Below are 25,964 nucleotides of genomic sequence, written 5' to 3'. Positions count from 1 at the left end.
TGTGCTGATCCCGCCGGCTCGGCCCGCGCCCCTCGCCCCAAAGTTAGGTTTGGGTCCCCCACCCCACCAACTAGGAGGGCCAGGGTCAGAGCCAGTCCGCAACCCGCCGGGGCCCCACCGCCCCCGCCCCGCCGACTCCTCTCCCTCCCCTCCCCCCGGGAGGGAGGAGGAGACTCCGCGGCCCTCCCTCGGCCCTCCCGGCGGCGACCGCAGCAAGCCCCGTGCCCGCTCCGCCCATCCGCGGCGGGTCGGACGTCCGGAGCCCGCGGGTCCCCGGCCGAGGTGAGCGGGGCCGCCAATGCAGGAGACCGAAAGCCACAGCTTCCCGGGAACTCCCTCCAGGCCGCGAACCTTCCGCGGGAGGGAAGGGGTTAAGTTGGGGGCGTGTTGGAGGAGAGGAGAGCACTGGGGCTCTCGCGTCCGCAGCAACCCCCAGACTCGGAGCAGAACTTCCTAGCCCCCTCCCCGGGTTCCCCCACCTCCTGGGGCCCGCGTCTCGGGAGTGAAGGGGCTGCGGGAGTTGGGTGTAAGGCAGGGCCGCCCTCGGAATGCAGCGGGCCGGGGCCGGACGGGAGGGGGGGAGCCAGCGGGCGGGGGCGGAATTTGGAACTCTCCCGGGGGACCCAACGTGGTCACCATGGCGAGTGTGGGATGGACAGGCAGCGCGGGCCAATCGGAGCGCGACGCCGCTGCCCTAGGCCTGCGGCGGCTGCCAATGAGGGACCGCGTGGTGGGGTGGGCGGGACCGCGTCTCGAGGGGCCAGGAGACCCTCCTCCCTCAGCCCGCCGCTACCGTGAGCTGGGAGGCTGGGGAGGGGGCAAGGAAGTGAGGTCTAAGGCGTCTCGTGGTCGTGGGAGGGCAGAAGGGGAATTTCTGGAAGGAGTTGGGGCAGGTGGAACGACGGCTCAGTGCGAGGAGAAGGGAGTGGGCCTCGGTTGCCTCACCGTTCTGATTGTACGAACGACTGGTGTCCAGCAAGCCCGTTCCCCATCCGGGGCTTCAGTTTTTCCGTCTTAAGTGTCGGTTATGTAGGGCTGTTGTGGAGCTTGGATTAGTTCGTATTGGCGCAGATTTTTCCCACTTGTTGGACAAAGCTTTTAGGTATCTTGTTAGTGCCTCTCCCCATCCTACAAGTAAGGAAACAGCCTCAGAGAGGGCACGGACTTGCAGATAGCACACAGCATAACCGAGGCAGAGATGAGACTCGTGGGAAGTCTGCTGTACAAGAGTGAATAGTTCAAGGAGTTGCTCAGAGGCCCGGGGCAGGGGTCTGCCCCCATGAAAGGCTCCCATCCTCTCCCAGCTATGCTTGGCCACTTGGCCTGATGACTGAGGACCCCATTGTGTAGGTTGTCCCAGGGGCATCTTGCCCCTCAGGTGATCACGACCCAGGAGGGGAGGCATCCCGTTCCAGCATACTAGCGCCCCACCCCCAGCCCTACTTTGCTGCTGGTCCTCTATGTGGATGTGGACCAGTAGCTGTACCTCTGGGTCTCAGTTGGCCCATTTATAAAGAAGGGAGTTCTGATCGGTGATTTAGGATATCTGTGGCTCCTGGATATGAGATGGGGGTACCTGGGAACAGGCCAGGGGTGGCTATCCCCTCGGGCTCCGGTTCAACCTGCAGGCTCAGCTTACCTTCCTCCCTCCTTCTCAGTCCTCTCCTGGAGGTCCAGTGATTGGAGCGTGGGCAGCAGGTCAGAGGGACAGGCGCCCACACTTTGTGGGCTGACCAGCCTTGGACCCTGCACTTATCCAATCAGGCCGTCCTTTGTGGTTTCCTGCCGGGCTCTGCTCCCTGCCCACAGCCAGGCCTGTGGCCACAGGCCAGCCCCAGAGCCCCACCTGAAAGGTTCTGGGAGAACATAGAGGGTTTCTGAGCTGGAGGGAAGAGTAGGGCCACCAGGCGCACCGGCCCCAATCCCCTAAACTGGGCCCCATCTAGGCCTCAGCATTGCTTACTCTTCTGACTATATATGAGTCATCTAAACATGCTAAGGACAAAACACAAAGTTGTCCCCCTGTGAGTCAGGCTTCCTCAGGTAAGATGGCTGATCCTTGACCTGGCCATGAGATGACTTCTCACTGTGACCTTGGCCTCAGACAGACTCTGACACCTACCTGTCTCAGAGCCTGGCCACAGAGTGACTCCTGATCCTTAGGATGGCTCAGTCCTCCCAGGTTATAGGCAACCCTTAACTGTTCCTTTTCCATCCATCAACCTGGGAAGCATTTATGCAGCATCTGGGCCCTGTGCTGACAGCCAGCAAGACCAAGATGCCCTTGTGGACTTCACAGTGTGGCAATTGCTGAAGAACAGGGAGGTGCCAGTGCTTTGGGAGCACTAACATACTCTGTGTACAAGGTCAGGGAAGGCTACCCAGAGGAGAGGTATCCCAAAGTAGGTCTTAAAGGATGCGTAGGAGTTTGCAGCTGGAGAAAGAAAGGAGAAACAAACATTCCAAACAGGTCCATGAGCAGCAGGAACCACTGGTCACTCTGTGTAGACAGGGCTGAAGAGGGCCTAGCCTGAGGCAAATATCGGATCAAAACATTATTGTTTCTGTCCTATGAGTGGCCAGCCGCTGCCTGGAGCAGTGAGGATGGCTGCAGGGATGGGGTTCAGGAGCTCTGAGTCCCACGTGGCCCCGCTGCCCAGCTCAGGGGATGTGAAGCCATGGTTCAGCCTTCTGCTCTCCACCCCACCAGCCAACTTGGAGCAAATGTTGTATGCAGGGCCTGTCCTAGTGGCTCTGGGTGGCACAAGTGTCCTACCTGGGTTGAGGGAAGCCTGGACTGCAAGAAGAGAGAGGGCAGCTGGCCACGTCTGGCTGCGGAAGGTTATGGGGCTCTGCTCCCCAGCAGAGAGCGGGGCTGGGGAGGCCAAGGCGTTTTCTGGAGGTGGTGGAACTGAGCTTGAAGCGTGGGTGGGGTTTCAGAGGCTGAGGGGGGCATCCCAAATGGGGGAACAGCCTGAGCAGAAACCCTGAGGATTCAAGCAGGAATAGACCCGTCTGGCTGGTGGGAGGCAAGAGAGGGGAGGGTGGGTGGGAAAGGCTCTCTGGGCCTGTGGAGGCTGGTCCCTCCTCCACCTAATCCTTGGGAGGTGGTGACACCCTGCAGGAATCAGGAGGCCACCCCACACATATCTGCACACCCCTGGGGAAGAAGGCGCTGAGCCTGGTGGGGAAGGGCAGGCAGGGTAGGGCAGCTGGAGCCTGTCTCTACAACTGCAAGCTGAACCTCCGTGTGGCATCGACTCTCGGTGAGTGTGTACGTTACCAGGGCTTGGGTTTATGTGTGTGTGTGTGTGTGTGTGTGTGTGTCCGTCCGTCCGTCCGTGTCCCCAAGGCTGTGTTATGTGAGTGGGGTGGGGGTAGGGGTGAGGGGAGGCGTTGCTGGGCAGAGTCTAGCTGCCCTTAAGTGTGTGTGCAGGGCTCCTGGTGTACTGGGGGTGGGCTTCTCCAGAAAACCGACCTTGGGCTCCCACCCCCATGCCTTTACATGTGTGCGCACACACACCCTTCAGGGGACCCTGGGCCTGCAGGAGGAAAGGCGGGGGGGGCTGTTCAGAGCCCCTCTGTCCCCACTGCTCCCTACCGCCAGCCCCCAGGAGGGGCCGGGCCAGGCTCCTGGGGAGGGGAACAGGAGCTGAGTCTGGAGCCCACCCCTGCCTTTAGTGTGGGCGCCTGGAAGCCATTAGGGGCCGGGGTGGCGCCTGCCCTGCCCCTGCGTGACAGGCTTGGGATTCCTGGAAGGAGTGGGCCACCCCTCCCTGCCAAGCCCCATGCCAGGCCTGGCAGCTCCCAGAGTGTCAGAGAGGATGTGGCAGTAGCCCCCCCCCCGCCACCCTCTCAGTTTAGGGGCTGCAGGACGGGCCCAGCAGACAGGGGCCCGGCCCTGAGCACCCCCTCCTCACCACTCCCCCTCCCCCGTTCCCAGCACAGCTCTGGTGGGGCTGCCGGGGCTGCCTGCCGGGCTGGCACTGTATTTCCTGCCTCCTTCCCCTCCCCCGTAGGCTCTCACATTGTTTTTCTTTTCCAAGAGCTTCTCCATGTGGAGCTGGGCCAGGAAAATGGGGCGAGGAGGAGTGTGAGTGTCCGTGTATGTGTTCGTGTGTATATGCTTGTCTTAGGGATGAATATGTATCTTTGCATGTCTCTGTGTGTCCATCATTGTGGGCACGTATATGTCTTCAGGTGTGTCTGTAACGCTGTATCTACAAGTGAGCGTCTCTGTGCATACATATAGTTGTGTGTGCATATGGGGCCATCTCTGAGTGTGTGTGTGTCTGCCCGTGTCTCTGTATCTATATTTACATGTATGGGATTGCTTGTGTGTCTGCAGATGTGTGTCTGGGTGTGCACATGTCTGTGAATGCACATGGAATCTAGGCCAGCCACCTCATTGCACAGTTGGAGAGACTGAGTCACAGTGGGCACTCAGCCTTCCAGGGATCCCTTGGGGAGTCAGGGGTGTACAGGGACCTGAAACCTAGGTCTGTATGGCTGTGTCTGTGTGCATAACTTTGTGCAGGTGTTACTGGGGTTGAGACATGCATGTTTGTGTGTCTGGAACTATGGGTGGTGACAAGGCATCACCAGTTACTCATATGTCCCAAACTTGGATGATTAAAATGCAAATTCCCAGCCCCACACCTACTGAACATGATTCTCTCGGGTGGGGGTGAGGCCCAGGAACTGCATTTTAAGCAAGTGTCCAGGTGAATCTGAAAGACTCCTTGATCTAGAAGCGCTGGCCTCCCTCACCCCTCACCCCAGTTCTATAGGTGGAGAAACTGAGGCCCAGTATGGGGCAGTGGTTTACATGAGGTTGGTGACAGAGCTGGGCCTAGAGCTGGCGCCTGGTGAAGGCAGACAGTAAACAAACAGCAAATGCACTAGAGAAATGGAGGAGGATCACTGAGGAACTATGACACCGATGGTCATGGATTGAAACTGACACTGGTCCACACAGTGGTGTAAAACCTGCGATGCCTGGTTATACGGGTGAAGGCAGGAGCAGGCAGAGTGGTGGAGGCGACCAGGGTTGGCGTCGCCTGGAGAGACAAGAACAGGTGAGACAGCTGGGGCGCTCAGGGCGTTTGCGAGGACGAGGTTGCGACCATGGCACGTAGCAAGGAGAGAAGGGACAGGGTGGGCGGTGGGGACAGTGAACAGGCGGGGCGATCGGTAGGCTGTAGCTCCTTTGGAGACTGAAGAATTTTTGGTGTTGGAGCCCTAGAGGGAGTGAGCTTGGAACTGACTCTTGAGAGAGGTCACAGCTATTGGTAATGAGAAAGGTTGCGGCCACTGGCATGATCAGGTTTGTGTTTTTATTTTTTTTAATATATTTATTTATTTATTTTTGGATGCGTTGGGTCTTCGTTGCTGCATGGGCTTCTCATTGCGGTGGCTTCTCTTGTTGCGGAGCATGGGCTCTAGGCACGCCGGCTGCAGTAGTTGCGGCATGTGGGCTCAGTAGTTGTGACTCACGGGCTCTAGAGCAGAGGCTCAGTAGTCGTGGCGCACGGGCTTAGTTGGTCCGCGGCATGTGGGATCTTCCCGGACCAGGGCTCGAACCCGTGTCCCCGGCATTGGCAGCGGATTCTTAACCACTGCACCACCAGAGAAGTCCCAGGTTTGTGTTTTTAAAAACTCACACTAGCTGCCGCTCTTGAGAATGGATTTGAAGAAGGCAAAAGGGGGCAGGGGGAAGGGGCAGGGAGGGCGGTGGCTGCAGTCTCCCAGGTGGGAGATGATGGTGGTGGCCTTGACAGGTTAGTGGCTGAGGAGGAAGAAGGTGGATAGATCCACGTGATGTGTGGCAGACAGACTGACGTGACTTGGAGGCGGGGATAAAGCAGATTCCAGGATGTTCCCCACAGCATGAAGGAGTAAGGAAATGCTCTTCTCCCAGAGGGGGCATCAGAAGGAGGATCCAGTAGTGGGGAGAGTAGAGACGGTGAATCCCATCCGACCAAGCTGAGTCTGAGTTGTCTGAGGGACATGCTGGTGGTGTGGGCGGTTCTGGAGGGCAGCCCGGTGTGGAGAGAGAGATTCGGGGTTATTGAGGACATGGTGAGACGGCTCAGGCAGGGGCAGCCAGAGAGGAGAAGGGGGCGAGGACTGGATGGCACCCGCACTCCAGGGAAGCTGATGGGGAACAGCTGGAGAAGAGGAGGAAAACCCGGAGAACATCCTGGGAGAGAGCAATGCAAGAAAGGAGGGATGGAAGGTGCCCAGAGCTAGAGAGGGCACACCTGTGAGGGCTGAGCTGTGCCCAGTGGGTGGGGCAGGGGAGCTGGAAGCCAGCCTGGCAAGGCCTGATGAGAGAGAGAGAGGGAGGTGGACAGGGCGGAGACAGCAAGTGTGGACCACTCTGGATGGGCCTTGAAAGGGAGGAGACAGAGAAGTGAGGTGAAAGTGCCAGGAGAGACTTCAGCAGGTGGGGAGGCCCCCTGGAGAGGGATCATTGGCAGGGGTGGGAGAAGCTGGATGTGGGGGGACCTTTGACCCAAGGAGGGAGAGCCCCTCTGTCCTCTTAGGGGCAGAGAGGAGGGGGCCGTGGGGCTTGGGGCAGGACAGGGAGGGAGTGCCAGCCTTACAGCTTCTCTTTTCACTGCGAACTCTGACATTAGATCACCTGCCAAGAGTGAGGGGCTTAGAGGCCGGAGGAGGGTGAAGAGGGGACACAGAGCGTTGGCCAGACAGTGTTGGGACACTGTTCCGGGTTGCTGAGAGCCCCACCAGCAGTGCCCTGATGGGTCCCTGAAAAAAGGAAGAGATGGCAATCAGGGCAGGGCCTTATGGGCCGGGGTGAGGATCTGTGGGACAGGCCCAGCTGAATGGGGAAGGAAGTATGAGATGCCCTGAGGGGCTGCTCCTGGTGGTCAGCACAAAGCCACACGGAGGGAGAGTGTGGCAGGTTGGGGATAGAGAGGGGCACGTGTCTCACTTATTTTAAAGGGTACGTGGCCCATGAACAGCAGAGCTCAGCGGCAGGCATGGGGGGCACCTCACCACACCGCACCGCCACCATCTAAACACCGGCTTATTTCTGTCGTACCACCAGTGCGTGCAGGTATTCACCAAACCTGCACCAGTGTTTGCGTTTGGACTTCTGGATGCTGTATCTGGATTAACTCCAGGGCTTAACTTTGCTGAGCCTCCCTTTCCTCTTCAGTAAATGTCTATAATTTCCCCCAAGTCTGTTGAGAGGATAGTTCACATAGCCATGGTGCCTGGCCCTCCATAAATGTCACTGTCATTGTCATCACGTGCTGGGACAAAGACCAGGAGCCAGCCCCTGCCCTCAGCAAACTCACAGCCTGGGGTCAGGATGGGGAGCACACAGGGACACAGATAAGTGGTACAGTGAGATTGGCTAGTGGAGACACGGGCTGGGGCTGACCACCTGGCCTGAGGGGGTCCAGGAAAACTTCTTGAAGAAGGTGGTATCTCAGATAAGTTTTAAGGATGAGAAGCGTTAGCCCAGTGCAGGAAGAGGCTGGGAGGGGACTCCTGGCGGCAGGGCCAGCATGGAAGCATGCAGCATTCCGGGTGGCGAGAGAACAGTATAAGCCATTCACTGTATGAGATGGGACCTGAAGGCGAGGGACAGCAGATCAAGGTTTCAGGTCAGCTGCGGCTGCTGCAGGGTGAAGGGACTCAAGGGGTGAGTCTGGAGGCCAGTGAGGAAGCCGTTGCAGGCCCTTGCTCACCATTCCAGCCTCACTGGGGCTTCTGGAGGTGACCATTTTCACTCCTCCCACCTTTGCCCATGCTGTTCCCTCTGCCGGTTACTCCCTTCCCATGGCTGAGCTTAAGAATATGGACGGATGGTAGTCACCTCCTAATAATGGTTGTGTTCTCCCACAGGTTGGAGGAGGCGTCCCCCGCCCCGTGGCCGGGAGAGCAGCGGGTAGCAGTGGCCATCATGCACAGTGGTATCGCGTCCGCCGCGCGCGCCCCGCGACGCCTCTGAGTCTGGGAGTTCCAGCCCAGGGCCCGCGAGCCTGCCCGCCCCCGCGGCCACACCATGAGCCACGGGCCGAGCCCCCGGCTGGCCGAGTCCCCGCAGCTGTCCAAAGGTAGCCTCCTGACCATCTTGGGCAGCCCGTCGCCCGAGCGCATGGGGCCGGCTGACTCGCTGCCGCCCACGCCGCCGAGCGGCACGCCCTCGCCCGGGCCACCTCCCGCTCTGCCGCTGCCGCCGGCGCCCGCGCTGCTGGCCGACGGGGACTGGGAGAGCCGTGAGGAGCTGCGGCTGCGGGAGTTGGAAGAGGCGCGCGCGCGGGCGGCGCAGATGGAGAAGACCATGCGCTGGTGGTCGGACTGCACGGCCAACTGGCGCGAGAAGTGGAGCAAGGTGCGCGCCGAGCGCAACCGCGCGCGCGAGGAGGTGCGCCAGCTGCGCCAGCGTCTCGACGCGCTCACCAAGGAGCTGGCGGGCGCGCGGCGCGAGCGCCAGGAGGCGCAGGGCGAGTGCGAGGCGCGGGGCCGCGAGCTGGCGCGGCTGCGGGGCGCCCGGGGGGTCACGGACAGGACGCCTGACGGTCCCGAGACCGAGCCAGAGAGGGAGCAGGAGCCAGTGCGCGACGTCGGGTCGGAGAGACCCCAGGGCAGCCAGGTGCGCGGCGGGGGCGGGGCTGCTGGGCGGGGCCTTCGCGCTTTAGTTTAGAAGTCGGAGGGGCTGATTGACTCGGGCAGAAGAGGTGGCCACCTGTCTCAGAAAGAGGGGTAGTAAGGGCCGGGCCTGCAGGGAGGTTTCACTCCTTCAGGGGGTCGGGCTCTGCACTGCAGGGCCCCAGGTTACCTCCCTTCCAGAGACCGCCCCCAGGGCAGAGAGTCCCCGGTTCTGGTGGTCCCTCCACTCCCACACCTGAGTAGCCAACAGAACCAAGAAATCATCCTCTTTGAGCAGGAGCAGGTTCTAAGCACTTACCTGGAAGACATCCATTAGTAGCAGAGCTGAATCCATTCATTCGATCAATTTGAATTTAGGGGAAGGGAGAAACATTTATAAGAGGTGTCAATCAAAGCTGAGGGGTGGGGGGTTATCAGGGCAATGGGAGCACAGAGGAGGTCCCAGATCCAGGCTTTGAGGAGGGGGCTGCACAGAAGCTCTTCTGGAAGCAGTCCATTTAAGCTGAGACTAGGAGAATGCGGAGGAATTGGCTGTGAAAAGTGCAGGAATGCATTCCAGGTGATGGAAATTCTGTGCAAAAACCTAGAGGCTGAGAGTGCCTGGTGAGTCTGGGAAATGGCATCCATGGTTCGATGGGCACCTACACAGGGCGCTAGGCTCTGCGTGTGCATTGTCTGGTTAATTCTCAGAGCAACCCCAGGAAGTATTTCCTTTACAAACGAGAACACTGAGGCGTTGAGAGGTTAAGTACCAATGGCTCCCAGCTGGTGACTAGAGTCACTGGGAGTTGACCCCAGGTGAACTCCAGAGCCCATGGTGATAATAGTCAGTATATCTGGAATATTAATGGTGTGTGTGGAGGGCAGCCTCCCCTGAACCAGCAGGCCTGTCACCAGAAGGCCATCTAGGGACAGAGTCCAGCCTCAGGTTGCTCCCAGCTCTGTCCCCAGGCAGGCCAGCTCCTCTAGCTAAGATTCTTGGCTGCCCCTCTCCTCTCCTGCCTGTGGGCTAGAGTGGGCACTGCTGCCTCCTGGTGGCTGAAGTCCCTCCTCCCCAGGCCTGCATGGTGTTTGCAGTTGGGGTTCATTGCTTTTCTTCGGGACAGGGAATGAGAGCCCCTGTATACCAACCAGCCTCACGGCACTATTCCTGTTCTCTCCTTCTTCTGGTTATGAGTCACAGTCGAGGGGGTGGCAGGTACCAGCGGTGGGAGCTCTGGAGTTGCAGTCTGAGTTTGCTCTCCAGCCCAGCCATGTCTTCTGTGACCCACAGCAAGTCCCTTCTTCCCTCCCTGTTTCCTCATTTGTGAATTGGAGCTTTGGACCAGGTGGCATGAGAGGCCCCCACCCAGACAGTCTGAGATACAAGAGGAGTAGAATCTCACTCCTCAGGGAGGCCTCAGGGCCACTGTCCCAGTCTGGATAGGAAAACCAAGGGCCAGTCAGGGAAGGGCCTGGCCCAGACTCATCTGGAAAGGCTGTGGGAAAAGCCAGGCTGTAACAGAGGCCATGGGCATCTTGGGTCTGTAGTCAGAGGCAGGCCAGGGGGCAGACAAGGGCAGAGGGGAAGGGGAGCCTGGCAGGGAGGAAGAGGCCTCAGAGTTGAGTTAATAATCCCTCACTGCTTCCTATCTGGGAGCTGGTTCTGCTCGCAGAGGCCACCCCCCTTCCTGTGCATCTTTTACCACTTATCATGTTTCAGGTGTTTGCACCTGAAAAACGGGATCTTCGAGTGGGAATTCCTTTTGAGGGAATCTAATCCTTATTCGTTGTAGGAATCCCTGCTTCTACATTCATTCACACCAGTGTCCCACCAAATGTTTGCATAGTTCCACTGACAGGGAGCTTACCACCTATTCTGGGGACTCTTCCAGGATTCAGGGAACCTTAGTGGCTGACTCTGTGTGCACTTCCAGGCAGTGCAGGGGGAGGGTGTGTCCCTCCCTCTCCAGGGGTGGAGAAGCAGGCAGCAGAGAGAAAACTGGGGTCCAGAAGGACTGTGTGACTTGCCCAAGGTTACCCACCAAGCTGATGCCAGACCCTGGGCCTAGGAGAGGCCATGATGAAGGCCAAGAGGGTGAGGATTCAGCGACCACTGACCCAGCCTCCACCTTGGACCCCACAGGAGCTGGAGCTGGTGGAGGGCCTGCTGAAGAGCAGACCAGAGGAGCCCGAGGGCTGCTGGGAGGCACGCAGCGTAGGGGCCGGGGCCTCACGGGGCAGCTCGGGCCGCCAGGAGCGCAGCCGACTGCCCTGGGAGGACACCGCCACCATCGAGGAGGACGCCTCCAAGTTGACTGCCCTGCGGCTACGGCTGGATGAGTCCCAGAAGGTGCTGCTCAAGGAGCGAGAGTAAGTCCCGGGAGGCAGGCAGGGGCGGGGGCCGGGCCAGGCCACGCCAGGGTGTCCTCAGAATCCCGGAATGAAAATCCGTGTCTCAGAAGGTGGGATTCACTGAAGCGGAATGGTACTGTTTCAGTCTTGGGGCTTTAGAACAGTGGTGCTCTGCCCAAGGACACAGTGTGAGGGTTTTTTTATCGTTATTAATTCAAATAATACGTGTTGGGCATCGGGGTCAGGCTCTGCTCGGCAGTGAGGATACAGCCATCAGTAAGACCAGAAATCCCTGCCTTCGTGGGGGGAGAGTGCCGTGGGCAAAAATAAAAGCAGGGAAGAAGGGATAGGGAGATTGGGGGGTTGCAGCTGGGAATTTGGCTTTGGATGTGTTGAGTTTGAGATGGCACGGAAGCAGTTGGGGACATGAATGAATCTGGAGTTTGTGAGACGGGTCTGGGCTGGAGGTAAAAATGCAAGAGTCATCGGCAAATAGATGATACTGAAAGCCGTGAGCTGGGGTGAGAGTGGATAGGGAGGTGGCCAGAGGATGGGGCCCTGAAGCTGACCAAGTTTAGAAGAAGAGGGAAGCAGCAAAGGAGACAGGAGAAGGGAGCCAGTGGGGGGCAGAGAAAGCAGGAGAAACTGTGTCACAGAGGAGAGGGTGATCAGCTAGTCAAGTAGGAAAAGTAGGAAAAGGACTGAGCACTGAGCAGTGGATTTAGGACGTGGAGGTCGCCAGTTACCTTGATCGGGGCACAAGCCTGATTATGATGAATATTTTGTAACACCCTCTTTTCTGTCCAGAAATTAAATACAAAGATAGTTTAACTTAACTACACACAGAAGTCTTTTAAAAATCAACATAATGCCCTTGTGAAGATAGAGGCAGAGATCAGGGTGATGCTTCTGTAAGCCAAGGAACACCAGAAATTGCCAGCAAACCACCAGAAGCCAGGGGAGAGGCATAGAACAGATTTCCTCTCACACCGCTCACGTGGAACCAACCCTGCCAACACCTTGGTCTTAGACTTGGAGCCTCCAGAACTATGAGACAATACATTTCTGTTTAAGCAAAACAAACAAAAATCAACCTATTGTACAAACTGAAATGTAAAGAAATACTAGACTTCAGAATGGGAGACCAGCACGGTGTGGGGTTGGTCGTAAAGCACTGTGTGCTGGGGCCAGACACCATGCTTGTTACCCACAATGCCTCCTTCACGTTCAGGACAGAGTGCAGGGTGGGGGTCACGAGAACACATGGGACTGCCACCCAGTGATGATGACAAGAGGGGACCCGTCCTTCAGAGAGTCACTGGACAGTGTTTTCCAGCTTTTCTAACTGCAAAGCTGTGTGTTCAAACCAAGCCTACATAAAACAGATAGGAAGAAATGGGGGTCTCATTTGGCAGATGAGCCCAGGGCCCAGTGCCCTGGAGACCTGGTCACTCCACACTGGGAGCTGGGCACCTGTAGCTGTGCAGAGGGTGGAGCTCCAGAAGAAATGCAAAACCAGGGTGCCTGCCGCAGAGTGGGGTGCCAGGGCCTTGAATGCAGAGGCAAGCACTTTGGACGTGGGATTGACAGGTGCAGACTACATAGGAGGACTCAGCAGAGGGCCCCAGTGGACTCACCCCCATTTATCCCTCCCTCTCCCCTCCCCAGGGATAAAATGGCACTGAGCAGGAACATTGAGAAGCTGGAGGGGGAGCTCAGCCAGTGGAAGATCAAGTATGAGGAGCTGAGCAAGACCAAGCAGGAGATGCTCAAGCAAGTGAGTCCTGGAGACCACAGGGCTTCCTGGAGGAAGCAGTGCTGCACTGTCGAATTTCAGCAGAGGGAATGGAAGAAAGAAGGGAATTCATTCATTCACTGTCAAGCACCAGCCATGTGCCATGCAGTGTTCTGAGTACTGGGGCAGGCAATGTCCTTACCTTCAGGAGCTCACCTTAGCGGGGGCCGTGGTGAGGGAGACCGACAGTAAGCAGGTAGATAAATTCAGAAGCTGTGAAGGAGTCAAAACACAATCAGAGAAATGAGGTGGTGGGTCATAGAAAGGCCTCTCTAAGAGGGTGACATTTGAGGCAAGACCTAAAGTGATTAGAAGAAGCCACCCTTGAGAAGAGATAGGGGCAGAGTTCCTGGCAGAAGGTACAGCAAATGCAAAGGTCCTGAGGCCAGAACAAGCCTAGTGTGTTCCGGAAATAGAGGCCAGTGTGGCTGGAGGATAGTAAGTGAGAGATGAGATTGCAAGGGGAGCTAAATCCCATAGGCCTTGTAGACCAAGATGAAGGGGAGGAGTCTGGACGTTCACTGGGCACATGGTGCGAAATCTCGCTGGAGCCTCACAGCAGTCAAGAAATCTGGGTCCTGATGTCCCCATCTTACAAATGAGGAAATTGAGGCCCCAGCTGGCAGAGAGGGGATTCCACCACTGCAGTCGGGGGACTCAGGACAGGCAGGGGTCAGGCTGGGCTTCCCTTACTGCTTCCTGTGCAGGCCCTGATGGCCACCAGGGGGCGCAGCCACCCACGGAAAGCTGGGCTGGATTCCTGCTTTTCCAGAAGGCGGGAGGTTCACAGACCTCAGAGCCTGAAACTGTCCTGGAAAACCGGTCTTTAAGTAGAATCTCTTTAAGGAATCTCCTAAAATAGAGCTTCCCAGACGTCACCCTCATCCTCCTGAGTCAGCATCTTTGGGGGTTGGGTCCAAGAATCTGTCATTTTAATCTTTTCAAATTGTGTAATCTTTTGAAGAAAAGTGAGTAAGACACAACTGTGCAGATTTACAGATACATAATTATAAAGCTTCTCATTTGTATCAGGCTTTCTTCCCTCAACATTCCATATTTAAGGCTCATCCATGCCATTGCAAAGAGCATTCATCTGGCAGTTTTCCCTGCTGTACAACAGTGAATCTGCACTATTTTAAAAGCACCCCAGGCGATTCTCATGTGACCAACCCCACACCCACAGGCAGACCCGGATTCAGATCCACTGGGTGCGTTCAGCCAGTGTTCACTGCCCTGGGCCCAGGCCATACAGGGATACGGAGGCGGGCAGACAGACACGCTGTCTGTCCTCCCGAGCTCACATTCTTGGGGGGACGGGGGGATGGAGAAGTACCCCTTCTAGGCAGGGAGGACAGGAGAGGCCTCCCTGAGGAGGGAGCATTTAGGCCAAGACCTGAGAATGAGAAAAGTCAGCCCTTCAAGATACCTCGGAACGGGGGCACCAGGCAGAGGGAACCACACATGTGAAGCCTGCAGTGGACAGGAACTTGTGTATTTGAGGACTAGGGAGGAGGCCGAGGTGCCCAGAGCACAGAGAGCTCAAGGGAGAGAGGTGGGAGATGCGGTCGAGGGGAGACAGGTAGGGGTCCAGTCGTGCAGGGCTTTAGGGGACCATAGGGAGGGGTAAGTTTTTATCTTTTTTTTTTTAAATTATTTATTTATTTATTTTGGCTGCATTGGGTCTTCGTTGCTGCACGCGGGCTCTCTCTAGTTGCGGCGAGCGGGGGCTACTCTTTGTTGCAGTGCGCGGGCTTCTCATTGCGGTGGTTTCTCTTATTGCAGAGCACGGTCTCTAGGCGCACGGGCTTCAGTAGTTGTGGCACGCAGGCTCAGTAGTTGTGGCTGGCGGGCTCTAGAGCGCAGGCTCAGTAGTTGTGGCACGTGGGTTCAGTAGTTGTGGGATCTTCCCAGACCAGGGCTCGAACCCATGTCCCCTGCATTGGCAGGCAGATTCTTAACCACTGCGCCACCAGGGAAATCCGTCAGTTTTTATCTTAAGGAACCTGGGAATGGAGATATGATTGGGTTTATCTTTTTTGTTTTTATTTATTTTTTGGCCACACCGCATAGCTTGCAGGATCTTAGTTCCCCAAGTGGGGATTGAATCGGAGCCCCCTGCAGTGGAAGTGCCCGAGTCCTAACCACTGGACCGCTAGGGAATTCCCCTGGGTTTATCTTTTTTAAAAGCTCCGCCTAGGCTATTGTTGTGGAAAGTGGGTTGACTGGGGAGGTCGGGGGGGCAAGAGTGGACACTGGGAGGCTAGATGGTAATGAGGTAGGAGGCGAGAGATGTCGGAAGAGGCAGAAGTGGTCAAATTCGGGGTCTGTTCTAGATACCCGGTGGCCCATTTGGGCACCACCTCAGTCTCCTTGCTGAGCCCTTCCACACCAGTGCCCACCCCCAGGGCTGGTGGTCCTCACCTAACCAGGCTGTGCTGTATCATGCAGCTCAGCATCCTGAAGGAGGCCCACCAGGACGAGCTGGGCCGCATGTCCGAAGACCTGGAGGACGAGCTGGGTGCACGCTCCAGCATGGACAGGAAGATGGCGGAGCTGAGGGGCGAGGTGAGGCCACTGGGAGCGCCTGGGGCTTGGGGGACCAGGGGCCCTGCCAGCAGCCGTCATTCACGTAGAAGAGGGCAGGAACCAGGCCTGTACACTAAGGGGGAGCCAGCCACACCCCGAGGGTGCTCCAATCTGCAGGGGGTGGGCCTCTCTCCCACACAGAGACTAGAAGCGCCCTCACATCCTGCACACCGTGAAATAAGCCCGTGTTAATTATAGCCGCTGCAGCTGGACCTGCTTCCTGGAGCCAAAAAAACGGCTGCAGGAGGAGGTGTGGAGGGGGAGCCTCGAGCTCTGGCCTTCCGTGCCCCCTCCCTGTGGAACCCTCTCCCTGTCCTGCCCTGTTGCAGATGGAGCGGCTGCAGGCGGAGAACGCAGCCGAGTGGGGTCGCCGTGAGCGGCTGGAGACAGAGAAGCTGGGCCTAGAGCGTGAGAACAAGAAGCTGCGGGCACAGGTCGGGGACCTGGAGGAGGCGCTGGCCCGGCGACGGCGGCAGACAGCCAGCGCGCTGGACTGCGACCTGCGGGCCAGCCAGGCCGCGCTCTTCGAGAAGAACAAGGTGGGGCAGTGGGTGGCGCGGCCAGGGCTGGGGCAGAGCGCCTCCTGGGTGTCCAGCTCCAACCCGCAGGGGGCCAGGGACTGTTGAAGTAACAACTACGGACAGAGGTGGTAATCGCCCCAGCTGCGGCTCCTGCCGGGCGCCCACTGTGGGCCAGGCTCAGTGATATCATAGTAGCTGCATTTATGGGGCACCACTGTGGGCCAGGCTCAGTGATACCATAGTAGCTGCACTTATGGGGCACCACTGTGGGCCAGGCTCAGTGATACCATAGTAGCTGCACTTATGGGGCACCACTGTGGGCCAGGCTCAGTGATACCATAGTAGCTGCATTTATGGGGCACCACTGTGGGCCAGGCTCAGTGATACCATAGTAGCTGCATTTATGGGGCACCACTGTGGGCCAGGCTCAGTGATACCATAGTAGCTGCATTTATGGGGCACCACTGTGGGCCAGGCTCAGTGATATCGTAGTAGCTGCATTTATGGGGCACGACTGTGGGCCAGGCCCTGTGCCGGTGCTTTTTGTCCATGATAGCACTTAATCCTCTCAACAGCCCTTTTATTAACCCAACAAATGTTTACTGCGCACAGTGTGTAAGCCTTGTTGTAGGTGCTGGGGACACAGCAGTGAACAGACAGGAGGGACGTGGCCTCCCCTTGTAGAGCTGGTGGCTCAGGGGCATGCAGGTGTTTTTCCCTCCCTCACACACTCACGCTGGTCACACAGCTCCGTGGCTGGGCAGGAAGAGGGAAGAGGGAATACCAGGGGACCTGGCTTAGGCCCTGGTCATGGGGAGACTTCCCTGAGGCAGTGACGTTTGAGCCCAGGTCTCAAGGGAAAGCAGGTGTTGACTGGTAGTGAACTGATTCCGGGAGAGAATTCGGAAATACTGTGAATGAACGTCCCATGGTGACAGGGACATGGAGCTTTGGAGGAGCAGGGAGGCCGGTGTGGCTGGAGGGCAGTGGGCAAGAAGGACGTGGTAGGTGAGACGGGAGCTCAGGGCCACCTTTGAAGAGTAAGAGGTAGGTGCAAGCAGGTTGCGGTTCTGAGCGCTCACTGGCTGCTGTGTGGAAGGCGGATAGGAAGGCAAGCCGGTGGGGAGTCTGTCGCCGTTTCCTGGGGCAGCAGGAGATGATGGAGGCCAGGACCAGGCTGCGGTTGGTGGAGATGGAACAAAGAGGTTGGATTCAAGAGACCTTTAGGTAGTGCCTGTCCCCATTTCATGGATGTGAAAACTGAGGCTCAGAGAAATCACAGAGCTCAGGGGTGGGCAGCTCCTCTCCTGGCTGCTCATCCTCTTCCCAGCCACTCTGGCTTCTGATCTCTTTTCTTCCGACCCCCACTCCCCAGCTTAGCTCATCTCCAGACCCAGGGCTTTAATGCCATTTACACACCAAAGAGTCCCGACTTCACCCCTCCCCAGAAAACATGACTCAGCTCAAGTAGGCTGCTGGACACCTCCATGTCTTCTCCAGCAGGCGCCCCAGAGTTACATGTCCAGAATGGAGCCACCAGTTCCACCCACCTCTTCCCTCATTGCCCCGCATGCCTTCTCACCTCACTAGACAGCACCTCTAGCCTCCAGCTGCTCAGCCAGCTCTAGTATTGGTATTTTAGACAGCAGGTGGAGAGATTCCGGGCAAGAGAGACACCGGCACCCCTAGAACTGCCTGACCTCATGGAACTCCCTCGCACGAGCCCTCCCCCAATCTCTGCTCCCCTGCAGGAGCTGGCAGACCTGAAGCATGTGCACAGCAAGCTGAAGAAGCAATTCCAGGAGAAGGTGGCGGAGCTGGCACACGCCAACCGGCGGGTGGAACAGCACGAGGCAGAGGTGAAGAAGCTGCGGCTGCGGGTGGAGGAGCTCAAGAAGGAGCTGGCCCAGGCTGAGGACGAGGTGAGCGCCTGCTGGGGCCCAAAGCACAGCCTGCAGACCTCAGCTGGGGGAGGTGGGAGCGGGGCTGCAAGGCCCTCCCATGTCGGTCCATGCTGGGTCCCCTGGCACAAGCCTGACTCTCAAGAGGGACCCAGGCAGGATAGAGCAGGTGGGTGGGTGACAGATGGTGTGTGGGTAGGAGGATGGGAAGAAAAATGGACAGACAAGGTGGATAAGTGGTTGAATAGATTAATGGATGGATGAGTGGGTGGATATGGAGTTGGTTAAATAGAAGGACAGAAGGATAACTCCATGGATGGATGAACAGACGGATGAGGGAATAGGTGGACAGATGGATGGGAGAGGGAGAGAGGATAGATGGATGAGATGTAACAACAGATGTCTGATGGGTGATTGGTTGGATGGAGGGATGGATAGGTAGATAGATGGGTGGATGGATGGATGATGGATGGATATGTGGAAAGATGGATGACTGAGTGGATAGTGGAAAGATGGACAGACAGCTGACTGGGTCAGTGGGTGGAAGAATGAATGGAGAGGGAAAGAAGGACAGAAGGATGGGAGGACACAAGGGTAGGGTGAATGGGTGTCTGAAGAGATTAATGAACGGTGAGTGGGTACGTGGGTATCTCCATGAGCAGATGGATATTTCCATAGATGAGTGGTCAGATGGACAGATTCGTAGGGTAGGTGGGTTGATGGATGGATCGGCAGCTTGGGGCGTTAGAGGATGGGTAGACTTGGAAGGGAGGGGCAACAGAAAAGAAGAGAAGGGAAAGGGATGTTTCCCTGGAGGAGGTGGGCCTTGGTCTAGGCCTCAGAGGAGCGACAGGAGTTGCTCTTGGGGAAGGTCATTCCCACAGAGGAACAGCAGGAGTGGCTGGTCCTAAGCAGATGGCAGGGCAGGCTGGCCCAGCCCAAGGTGACTCCCATGCTCTTGGCCCTGCTCACCCCCCAGCTGGACGAGGCCCACAACCAGGCGCGTAAGCTGCAGCGGTCACTGGACGAGCAGACGGAGCAAAGCGAGAACCTGCAAGTGCAGCTGGAGCACGTGCAGTCCAGGTGGGCCCAGCGTGCAGCCCCTCCGGGGGAGGACTCCTGGCTGGGGCACAGAAACAGGGCAGAGGCGCTTCCAGCCGAGGGAAGCCAAGGGTCAGGGGTCAGGGTTGGAGCCCTGAGTGGGGCTAGTGGGGAAGACAGAGAAGGAAGAGATCTGGACGTCCTGGGGCCAGAATCCTGTCCCCTCCAGGCAGGAAGGGCCAGGGCCAGGAAACCAGGGAAGGGAATGCAGGAAGTAAGACCAGCTGGGAGCCTTGGAATTGTGTCGTGTGTCCAGAGGATAGGAGGGGCGGCCAAAGAGGTCAGGCCCAACGTGGGGCAGCAGGGAGGGCCAGTGGGTCTGGGGAGTCTTTGATAAGAAGAACGAGCAGGCGGGGGTGATCCTGAAGGACTGGAGGGCAGGGAACCACGGAGGAGCCCCGGCTTTGATGGCAGCCCCGACCCCCTCATCTGTAGACAGGACCCATCAGCCTCAGTGAGGGAGGACCAGAAGGTCTGGGGGACCCACCCAGCACACTCTGCATCCCTCCCCTGCCTCCCTCTCCATCACGACACCCTGTGAATGGCTCTCTCCCTCGACTCCCCCTCAGAGACATAAGATGACAGATAATATCTAGTCCAAGCCCCTCCCCATTTCAGAAGCCCCCACCTGAGACTGACTCTTCCTGTGCCGCGCCTGGGGCAGGCCCTTACCTACATCTTCTTATTTCATGGAATAGACAGAGCCCAGGCTCTGCAGCAGGCTGCCTGGGTGGTTGGGAATTCTGGCTCTGCACTTAGTAGCCGTGTCATTTTGGGCCACTTACTTGACCTCTCTTGGTCAGAGTTTGCTCATCTGTTAAATGGGCCTGATAACAGTTTTTATTACCTCCTGGTTGTGGGAATTAAATGAGCTGATCTATGCTTATAAAAGTACCTGGCACATAATAAATGCTAAATAGTAGTGGAGCTTTTGTATTTGGGTCAGATATTGTGCTGTGAGAATCATGCTCCTATGAGAGAAGGAAAGGGAAAGATTTTTTTCCTAGGGGGCTGGCAGACGAGGAAACTAAGGCACGAGAGGGTAAGTCCTTCCACAGCTACACAGCTAGTGGGTGGTCAGGCCAGATCACCCCCCGCCATCTGCCACCTGAGCCCTCATTTACAGAGCATGTACTGTGTGTGCTGAGTTTCTGTGGCTTAGAGTACAAGCTATGGAGCCAGACCTGTCAGCTGTGTGCCCTGGCCAGCCGAGGCTCAGTTTCCCCAGCTGCCTGGGATGCTGCCTGTGAAGTGTTGTTCAGGGGCCCAGGCATGAGTCCAAGTCAGGCTCAGTGTCTGGCTAGCTCTGCCCCCCCCACCCCACCCCAGCCCCACCCAGCACACACCCCTCCAAAGGCCGCCTAGCCTCAGGGCTCTCCCGCAGTCTTGGCCACATTCTCTGGGAGCCATAAACTCCCAGAATGGGCAGGCAGACTCTGCCCAGCCTCTCAAGTGCTTCCATCAGGGAGGGCGGGGCTGCCCGGGACCGCTGCCTTATTTTATTTCCCAACTTTTTGTGCTTTAATGTTCCGGGGACAGCTCACTAAATCACAGTGCAGTAATGGAGGCCCCCGCCTGTGCCCCTCCCTGCCGTGTTAATAATTCATGCCTTCCAGTAAGATGCAGCCTGGGCGGCTACTCCGCTGGGGGTGGGGTGCAGGGGAGCCAGGGGAAAGGGGGGATGGGCATTTCCTCCACCACCTCTTCTTAGAGGGAAGTTTGCCTCATAAATTTTGGCTTTAGGAATTTTAATGTGGGGAAGAACTAGGGTGGAGCTCTTTCTCGCTGACATTAAGGATGTAGGGGACTCAGAACCCACACCCCCAAACTCTCTCCCTGTGGGCTTGGGAGCCTGGCTTGGGTTTGAATCCCAGCAGCATGACCTTGAGCCTGCTGCTTCACCTCTCTGAGCCCCTGGCCCACTCCAGAGCCAGCCAGCCAGTTCAGAGCCGAACACCTCTCACTGCTGTCTGTGGGACTTCGGGCAAATTACTCAACTGCTTTGTGCCTCAGTTTCCTTGTCTGTAAAATGGGGGTGACAGAAGCACCTCCCTCATTTCAGGGGCTTCTGGGAGGATGCAGTGAGGTGAGGTAATGTTTGTAAAAGGCCCAGTCTGGTGCCTGGCAGCAGGGAAGCGCTAGGGGCGGCTTAGCTGCTGTCAGCACCAGCTGATGAGGCTCACCCCTGACCCGCCTGTCACCCCGCCCCACAGGCTCCGCAGGCAGCAGCAGAACGCCCCGCTCTTTGGAAAGATCCGCAGTGCTCGCTTTGGCGCCGAGGAGGCAGGGGACGGAGCCAGTGACCTGGACGAGGATGAGGACCTGCAGATCCAGGTGGCCTAGAGCTCCCAGGGCTGGGCAGGACTGGCCAGCAGCCCGGGCCCCCGGGTGCCCAGGCTGACCAGCCACTTGAACTGATGCAGCTACCTGTGCTCGCTCTGGGAGCAGACCACGGTCCCTGCCACAGATGACTTCCTTCTCTCCCACAGTGGGCATCGGTGGTCCCACCTTACCTACACTCTGTGAAAGGGAAGCCATGGCCTATGTTTTATATATCTATATATATATATAATATATATATATATATGCCTGGGGTCCTTGGACCCATTTGGTTTTATAGACACAGGACCACTCTGAGGCCCACTCTAGGTGCCCCCCCCAACCCAGGACCTTCTTGCAGGGGGAGCGGGTGTCAAAGGAGGGCTGTTGGGACCTCCACCCAGGCTGCCTCTCTGGGCCTTAGGGGTCGGGCGGGGGTTGTGGCTGTTCATAGTACAATGTGATAAACCCAGTCTTTTGTAATAAATGGAGTTCAGGTTCTCGGGCTGGAGTCCTGAGAGTGTGGCAGATGTGGGCACGCAGTGTGGGGGACAGACAGGATCAGCCTACCCCTGGCACCGAACCTGAGCTCAGGAATATTGATATTAAGTCACTTGAATGACTTAATAAATGAATGAACGTGAGAAAGAATGAATGAATGAACACTGGAACTGCTGAATGGTCTGGAATCCAGCTCCTTTGAGGGGAAGGAAAAGGGAAGGCGCATGTCTAATCTGGAGGAGACTTCAGTTCTGGCACCAGATGAATTCAAATCTCTGCTCTGCCTCTTACTGGCTGTGCAACCTTGGGGAAGTTAATTGCCCTCTCTGAGCCTCAGTTTCTCCATCTATAAATTAGATGTCTCATAGAGCCATCAGGAGAATTCGGTGAGTTCATCTGGAGCTCAGTAAAGGTTAGTTATAATTGAAATACTTGAAGGTATGCCCTGGAGAGGGGGGCTTTGCCAGCTGGGTCCTGCCGTAAGGGGTGAAGTTCAGGCAACTGACTGGTGGGTGTTTACCCAGAGGTAGGTATGAACACAACAAATAATAAATCCTTTTATCATTCCCCTAGCCCTGCTCTAGGTAGTGAAATTACAGGTAATCTTATTTTTGATACTTAATTTCTAAACCTTCTATGACCAGCCAATTTATATTAAATCTGGTGGAAAAGGTTATTAAAAACACAGTAGCATATATTTTTGAATCTTCTCAAGTTGAGGTGGCATTTGAGACACCTGCCCTTGATGGGAGTTTTACATGAATTCTTGGTACCAGGGCCTGCTTTCTGCAGGAGGAGGCCCTCTCAGAACTGTTCTAGCACACGGGCCGTGGCGAGTTCCCTGTATTCAGAGGTGAGTACAGAGAGGCTGGGCTCGGATCAGGGGCCTGGCACCAAAGAGGAGTTAAATTCAATTGATAGAAAAAAAAATTCAGTTAATAGAGGGGCTCCCTGCCCCGAGTGGCAGCTGCACTAAAGGACTTCTCTCTTGTTGTGGCCCAGTCTGAGGGACCCCTGGGGCCATGGTGCTGGGACCCAGTGGATGCCACAAGCCCTGGGGGCTGAGGGGAGGGGAGAGGCAGGCCCATGAGCCCAGCAGGGGGTAATAAATATGGGCACCAAACATGTCATGTCCCCTGTTGCCAGACCCCTGTTGCTAACCATGCTGGAGAGGTGGGGTTTGCTGTCATGGCAAAGAGGCCCAGGTCCCCTCCTGTGCTCTGAGGGGGAGAGGAGGGAGTGGGCAAGACCCAGCCACTGGGATCCACACCGCCACCCACCCCCGTGGGCCTTTCCTCACAAGCCAGGGCCAGCAGAAAAGGGAAAAGGCGCTGCGGGAAGAGGACCATTTCCTGCCGGGGGGCGGGGGCGGGGGGGGGGCTTCTTTCTGTTTTCTCTCCCGAACAGGAAGCGGGCCCTAGAAGAGGCTGAAAGTGCTGCCCTTTGACCCCCAGGAGCCAGGAGCCAGGCGCTCACTGACAGCAGCCCTGAGAGCCGCCCCTGGGCCCCCAGGCAGACCTGCCATTCCCAGACACAGAGCAGAGCGTCCGGCACAGCAGGCTCTCCCAGACTCCCTGGCACCTCCAGCGAGATAGTGTGGAGCAGGGGCCCCATTATAGCCCCTGTCTGCGGGCGGGGCAACTCCTGAAAGCATCACAGAGGAGAGGGTCTGGCCTTCCGCCTCCAGTGTACAAGGGAGACCAGAAGCCTTGGGAGGGAAGCACAGCCGCAGACACAGGGCTGGAAGATTCCCTGGGCCTGGAACTCTCGCTGCCTCCCTGCTCACAGCCCTTCTGTCCCGGTGGTCATGAGAGCGACATCTGCCAACAGGAGCATCAGCTTTGGCTCCCGTGATGCTTCAAAAGCTATATTTAATGCATTGCTAATGTTAATAATGGGAGGTTTTCTCATAAAAAATGTGGGTTTCCCCCTCTTGAGAAATCAGCACCTCAGACCACGCTGGGCTCACATTCCTGCGTGGCTGCAGCCGCAGGGCTGAGAGGCAGGTGCTCTCCGGAAGGGGGCGCAGCCACCCGCTGAGCCACAGTCCCCGCTGCAGCCTTACCTGCACCCTCCTCGTCTCTATTACCGCCTGGCCCCCGAGGCGTGTGAGTGCCCTTCCTCTGGCCTAGTCCAGTCTTTCTTTGAACAGGTGAGGAAATTGAGTGGCTGAGAGGGGCGGCACTGGCCAAAGTCGGTGTGAAGTATAGCCAGGCCAAGTATACGTGTCATTCTCGGGATCAGAACTCCTGCAGGCTTCTTGTCACCACTGGGGTGACTGCCGAGAACAGGTAACATGTATTGAGCCACGCCATGTGCTTTACAGTCTTGTGAGGCAGGCACTCCCGTGGTCATCTCACTTGACACCAAGGATGCAGAGGCTCGGAGGGAGCAAGTAACTATCCCAAGGCCACACAGCTGGTTAGTGGTGACCCTGGCACTCCAGGTCAGGCAGTCTGAGGCCAGAGCCCCCACTCCTGGTTACGCACCCCTTCCCCCAGCCCTCCAGGGCAAGGCCCCGAATGGTGCAGCCCCTGCCCTCGGCAGCCCCACCGCACTCAACACACCCTGCAGCTCCAGCCATGTTGAACTCCCTTCCTCCCACCTAGAATTGCCCCTTCCCTGTCAAGAGTCCCACCAGCCCCTCAAAGCTCAGCCTACTTGGTTCATTCTTAGAGTATTAGTGGGTTGTGTACCTGTCTGCTTCTCCCACCCCACCAGATGCTCCTGGAGGGCAGAGAATCCTTCCAGCAGCCAGCACAGTGCCCTAGGCCTAGTGAGCATCTTTAAAGGAGGGGAAGAATGATGGCTGGCTGGATGGATGGATGGATGAGACGGTGGAAGGCTGAAGCCAGAAGCACCCCCCACCCCTGACTCCAGCTTCACTGCAATCCCTGCAGGACCAATCCTAGATATCTTTCTGCTGGTCAGCTGAGAAGTCTCCCAGGCACTGAAAGCCACAACAGTCTAGGGGCAGCAGTGCTAGGGCCTCTTCTCACGGGCCTGGAGTGCCCGGACAAGCTGCAGAACCTGCTGGGCCAGACACTGCCCCACCCGGCCCTCCTCCCCCTGCAGCATGAGGCTGGGGCCCCTGGAGTCTGTCCTCTGAAGGTTTGGCCTCCCCTTGCTCTCCAGCCAAGTTTGTTTTGCCCCTACCAGCCAGCCCCTAGGGATCCCTGCCTGGAAATTTATGCCCAGGAGTGAGTCCCCACGCCCCAGCCCTTCAGGCAAGCTTGGCTTCTAGATCCAGCTGCTTTCTGATTGGCTGTGTGTCTTTTGGCAATCTCCTGTCCCTCTCTGGGCTTTCATTTCCTTATCTATAAAATGGGGACAGTAGCAACTGGATTCTCCAAGCATAGTATAACCTCACTGTTAGTATTATTTTTCTGGCTTTCCTTATGGTCTGCATCCTCTCCCAAGACCCTAGCTCCCTGACTGCCTGGGGGCCCACCAGCCACCCTGGGCACCCCTCTGGGGCAGTGGGTGGTGGGCTGGAGACAGAGGCAGCACCCAGGAACCAGCTGCAGCTCTCAGCCCACTCCCCCACCACCACCACCCAGCTCCTCTGCCTACTAATTGCAGCGTTGCAAGATGCCAGCTGCCTCCCAGGCCCCAGGTGGGTGCCTCCCAGTGGATCAAGGGCTCCCCGGAAGGCCTCCCAGTTCTCCTCCAGCCCCACGGACCCAGCTGCGCTGGGGTGGTCTCCATGCTGCTCAGACCCCCTCTCCTGCTCTGGGAGGGGCCCTGAAAAGGTATAAACATAAAGCCTTCCTCAGGCTTTTGCATTTCTCAGGCTTCGCCCACATCAGAGAGGAGCATCCTGGGTCCCCCTCCCCGACTCAAGGACTAGCCATGGCTCCCCACTGCTGGACCGATAAAGTCCCGCTCCACATCTTGGCCCATGGTGGGTTTCAGACTTGCCCTTAAGCACGTTCCCCAGCGGCCTTGGTCTCAGGTCCCTGTTGCTCTAGGATGCAGTCCAGACAGGCCGCTCTCTCCCTCCCCCACTGGCCTCCCCAGCATCCTCTCCACGCCTGCCCCACGGCTGGAGTCCCAGTGGCGTGGTCAGACAGGATGGCAGCTCCACAGTGACGGGGGCGTTCCTCATCTGCTCGCACCGGGACCTCAAGCTCTGAAGGCAGGGGCCCCGCCTATGGGAACCCGAATCCCCTCCCCAACCCCACCACCAGGAAAGCAGGGGGAGTATCATTCAAAGCACATGCACTGCCACCGGAAGTGGACCATGGCAAGATGAGG

At 57.4% G+C, this 25,964-nt stretch overlaps 2 protein-coding genes across 4 annotated transcripts in view; one reads left to right on the top strand and one right to left on the bottom strand.

Moving 5' to 3' along the window:
* The window catches only part of ADGRG5 (adhesion G protein-coupled receptor G5), a 31,297-nt gene extending 28,286 nt beyond the window's left edge, over nt 1-3,011 (bottom strand). The window contains exon 1 of the mRNA XM_082437821.1: nt 946-3,011. The gene's annotated coding sequence lies outside the window, so the exon portion shown is untranslated. The remainder of the gene's footprint in view (nt 1-945) is intronic.
* On the top strand, nt 190-21,707 carry CCDC102A (coiled-coil domain containing 102A). 3 transcript variants are annotated; one of them, XM_082437822.1, is made up of 9 exons: nt 190-282; nt 7,882-8,632; nt 10,775-11,001; nt 12,652-12,760; nt 15,227-15,343; nt 15,694-15,903; nt 17,637-17,807; nt 18,766-18,869; nt 21,101-21,707. In XM_082437822.1, exons 2-9 carry the CDS (start codon nt 8,042-8,044, stop codon nt 21,228-21,230), a joined length of 1,659 nt encoding a protein of 552 aa, XP_082293948.1. In that variant the 5' UTR covers nt 190-282; nt 7,882-8,041; the 3' UTR covers nt 21,231-21,707. The 3 variants fall into 3 exon arrangements, with proteins under 3 accessions (XP_082293948.1, XP_082293950.1, XP_082293949.1); XM_082437824.1 differs by lacking the exon at nt 190-282 and adding an exon at nt 309-526; XM_082437823.1 differs by lacking the exon at nt 190-282 and adding an exon at nt 3,080-3,266.
* Nucleotides 21,708-25,964: the final 4,257 nt, after the last annotated feature.

Source organism: Balaenoptera physalus (genome assembly GCF_965194825.1).
Source record: "Balaenoptera physalus genome assembly, chromosome: 19".
Lineage (NCBI taxonomy): Eukaryota > Metazoa > Chordata > Mammalia > Artiodactyla > Balaenopteridae > Balaenoptera > Balaenoptera physalus.
This window is presented reverse-complemented; position numbering and strand designations above follow the sequence as displayed.

Excerpts from the sequence above, each read along its gene's own strand:
- CCDC102A (XM_082437822.1), top strand. The coding sequence starts at position 8,042 with ATGAGCCACGGGCCGAGCCCCCGGCTGGCCGAGTCCCCGCAGCTGTCC. Across the intron at positions 8,633-10,774 it reads AGAGACCCCAGGGCAGCCAG|GAGCTGGAGCTGGTGGAGGG; the intron begins GTGCGCGGCGGG and ends TGGACCCCACAG. Across the intron at positions 15,344-15,693 it reads TGGCGGAGCTGAGGGGCGAG|ATGGAGCGGCTGCAGGCGGA; the intron begins GTGAGGCCACTG and ends GCCCTGTTGCAG.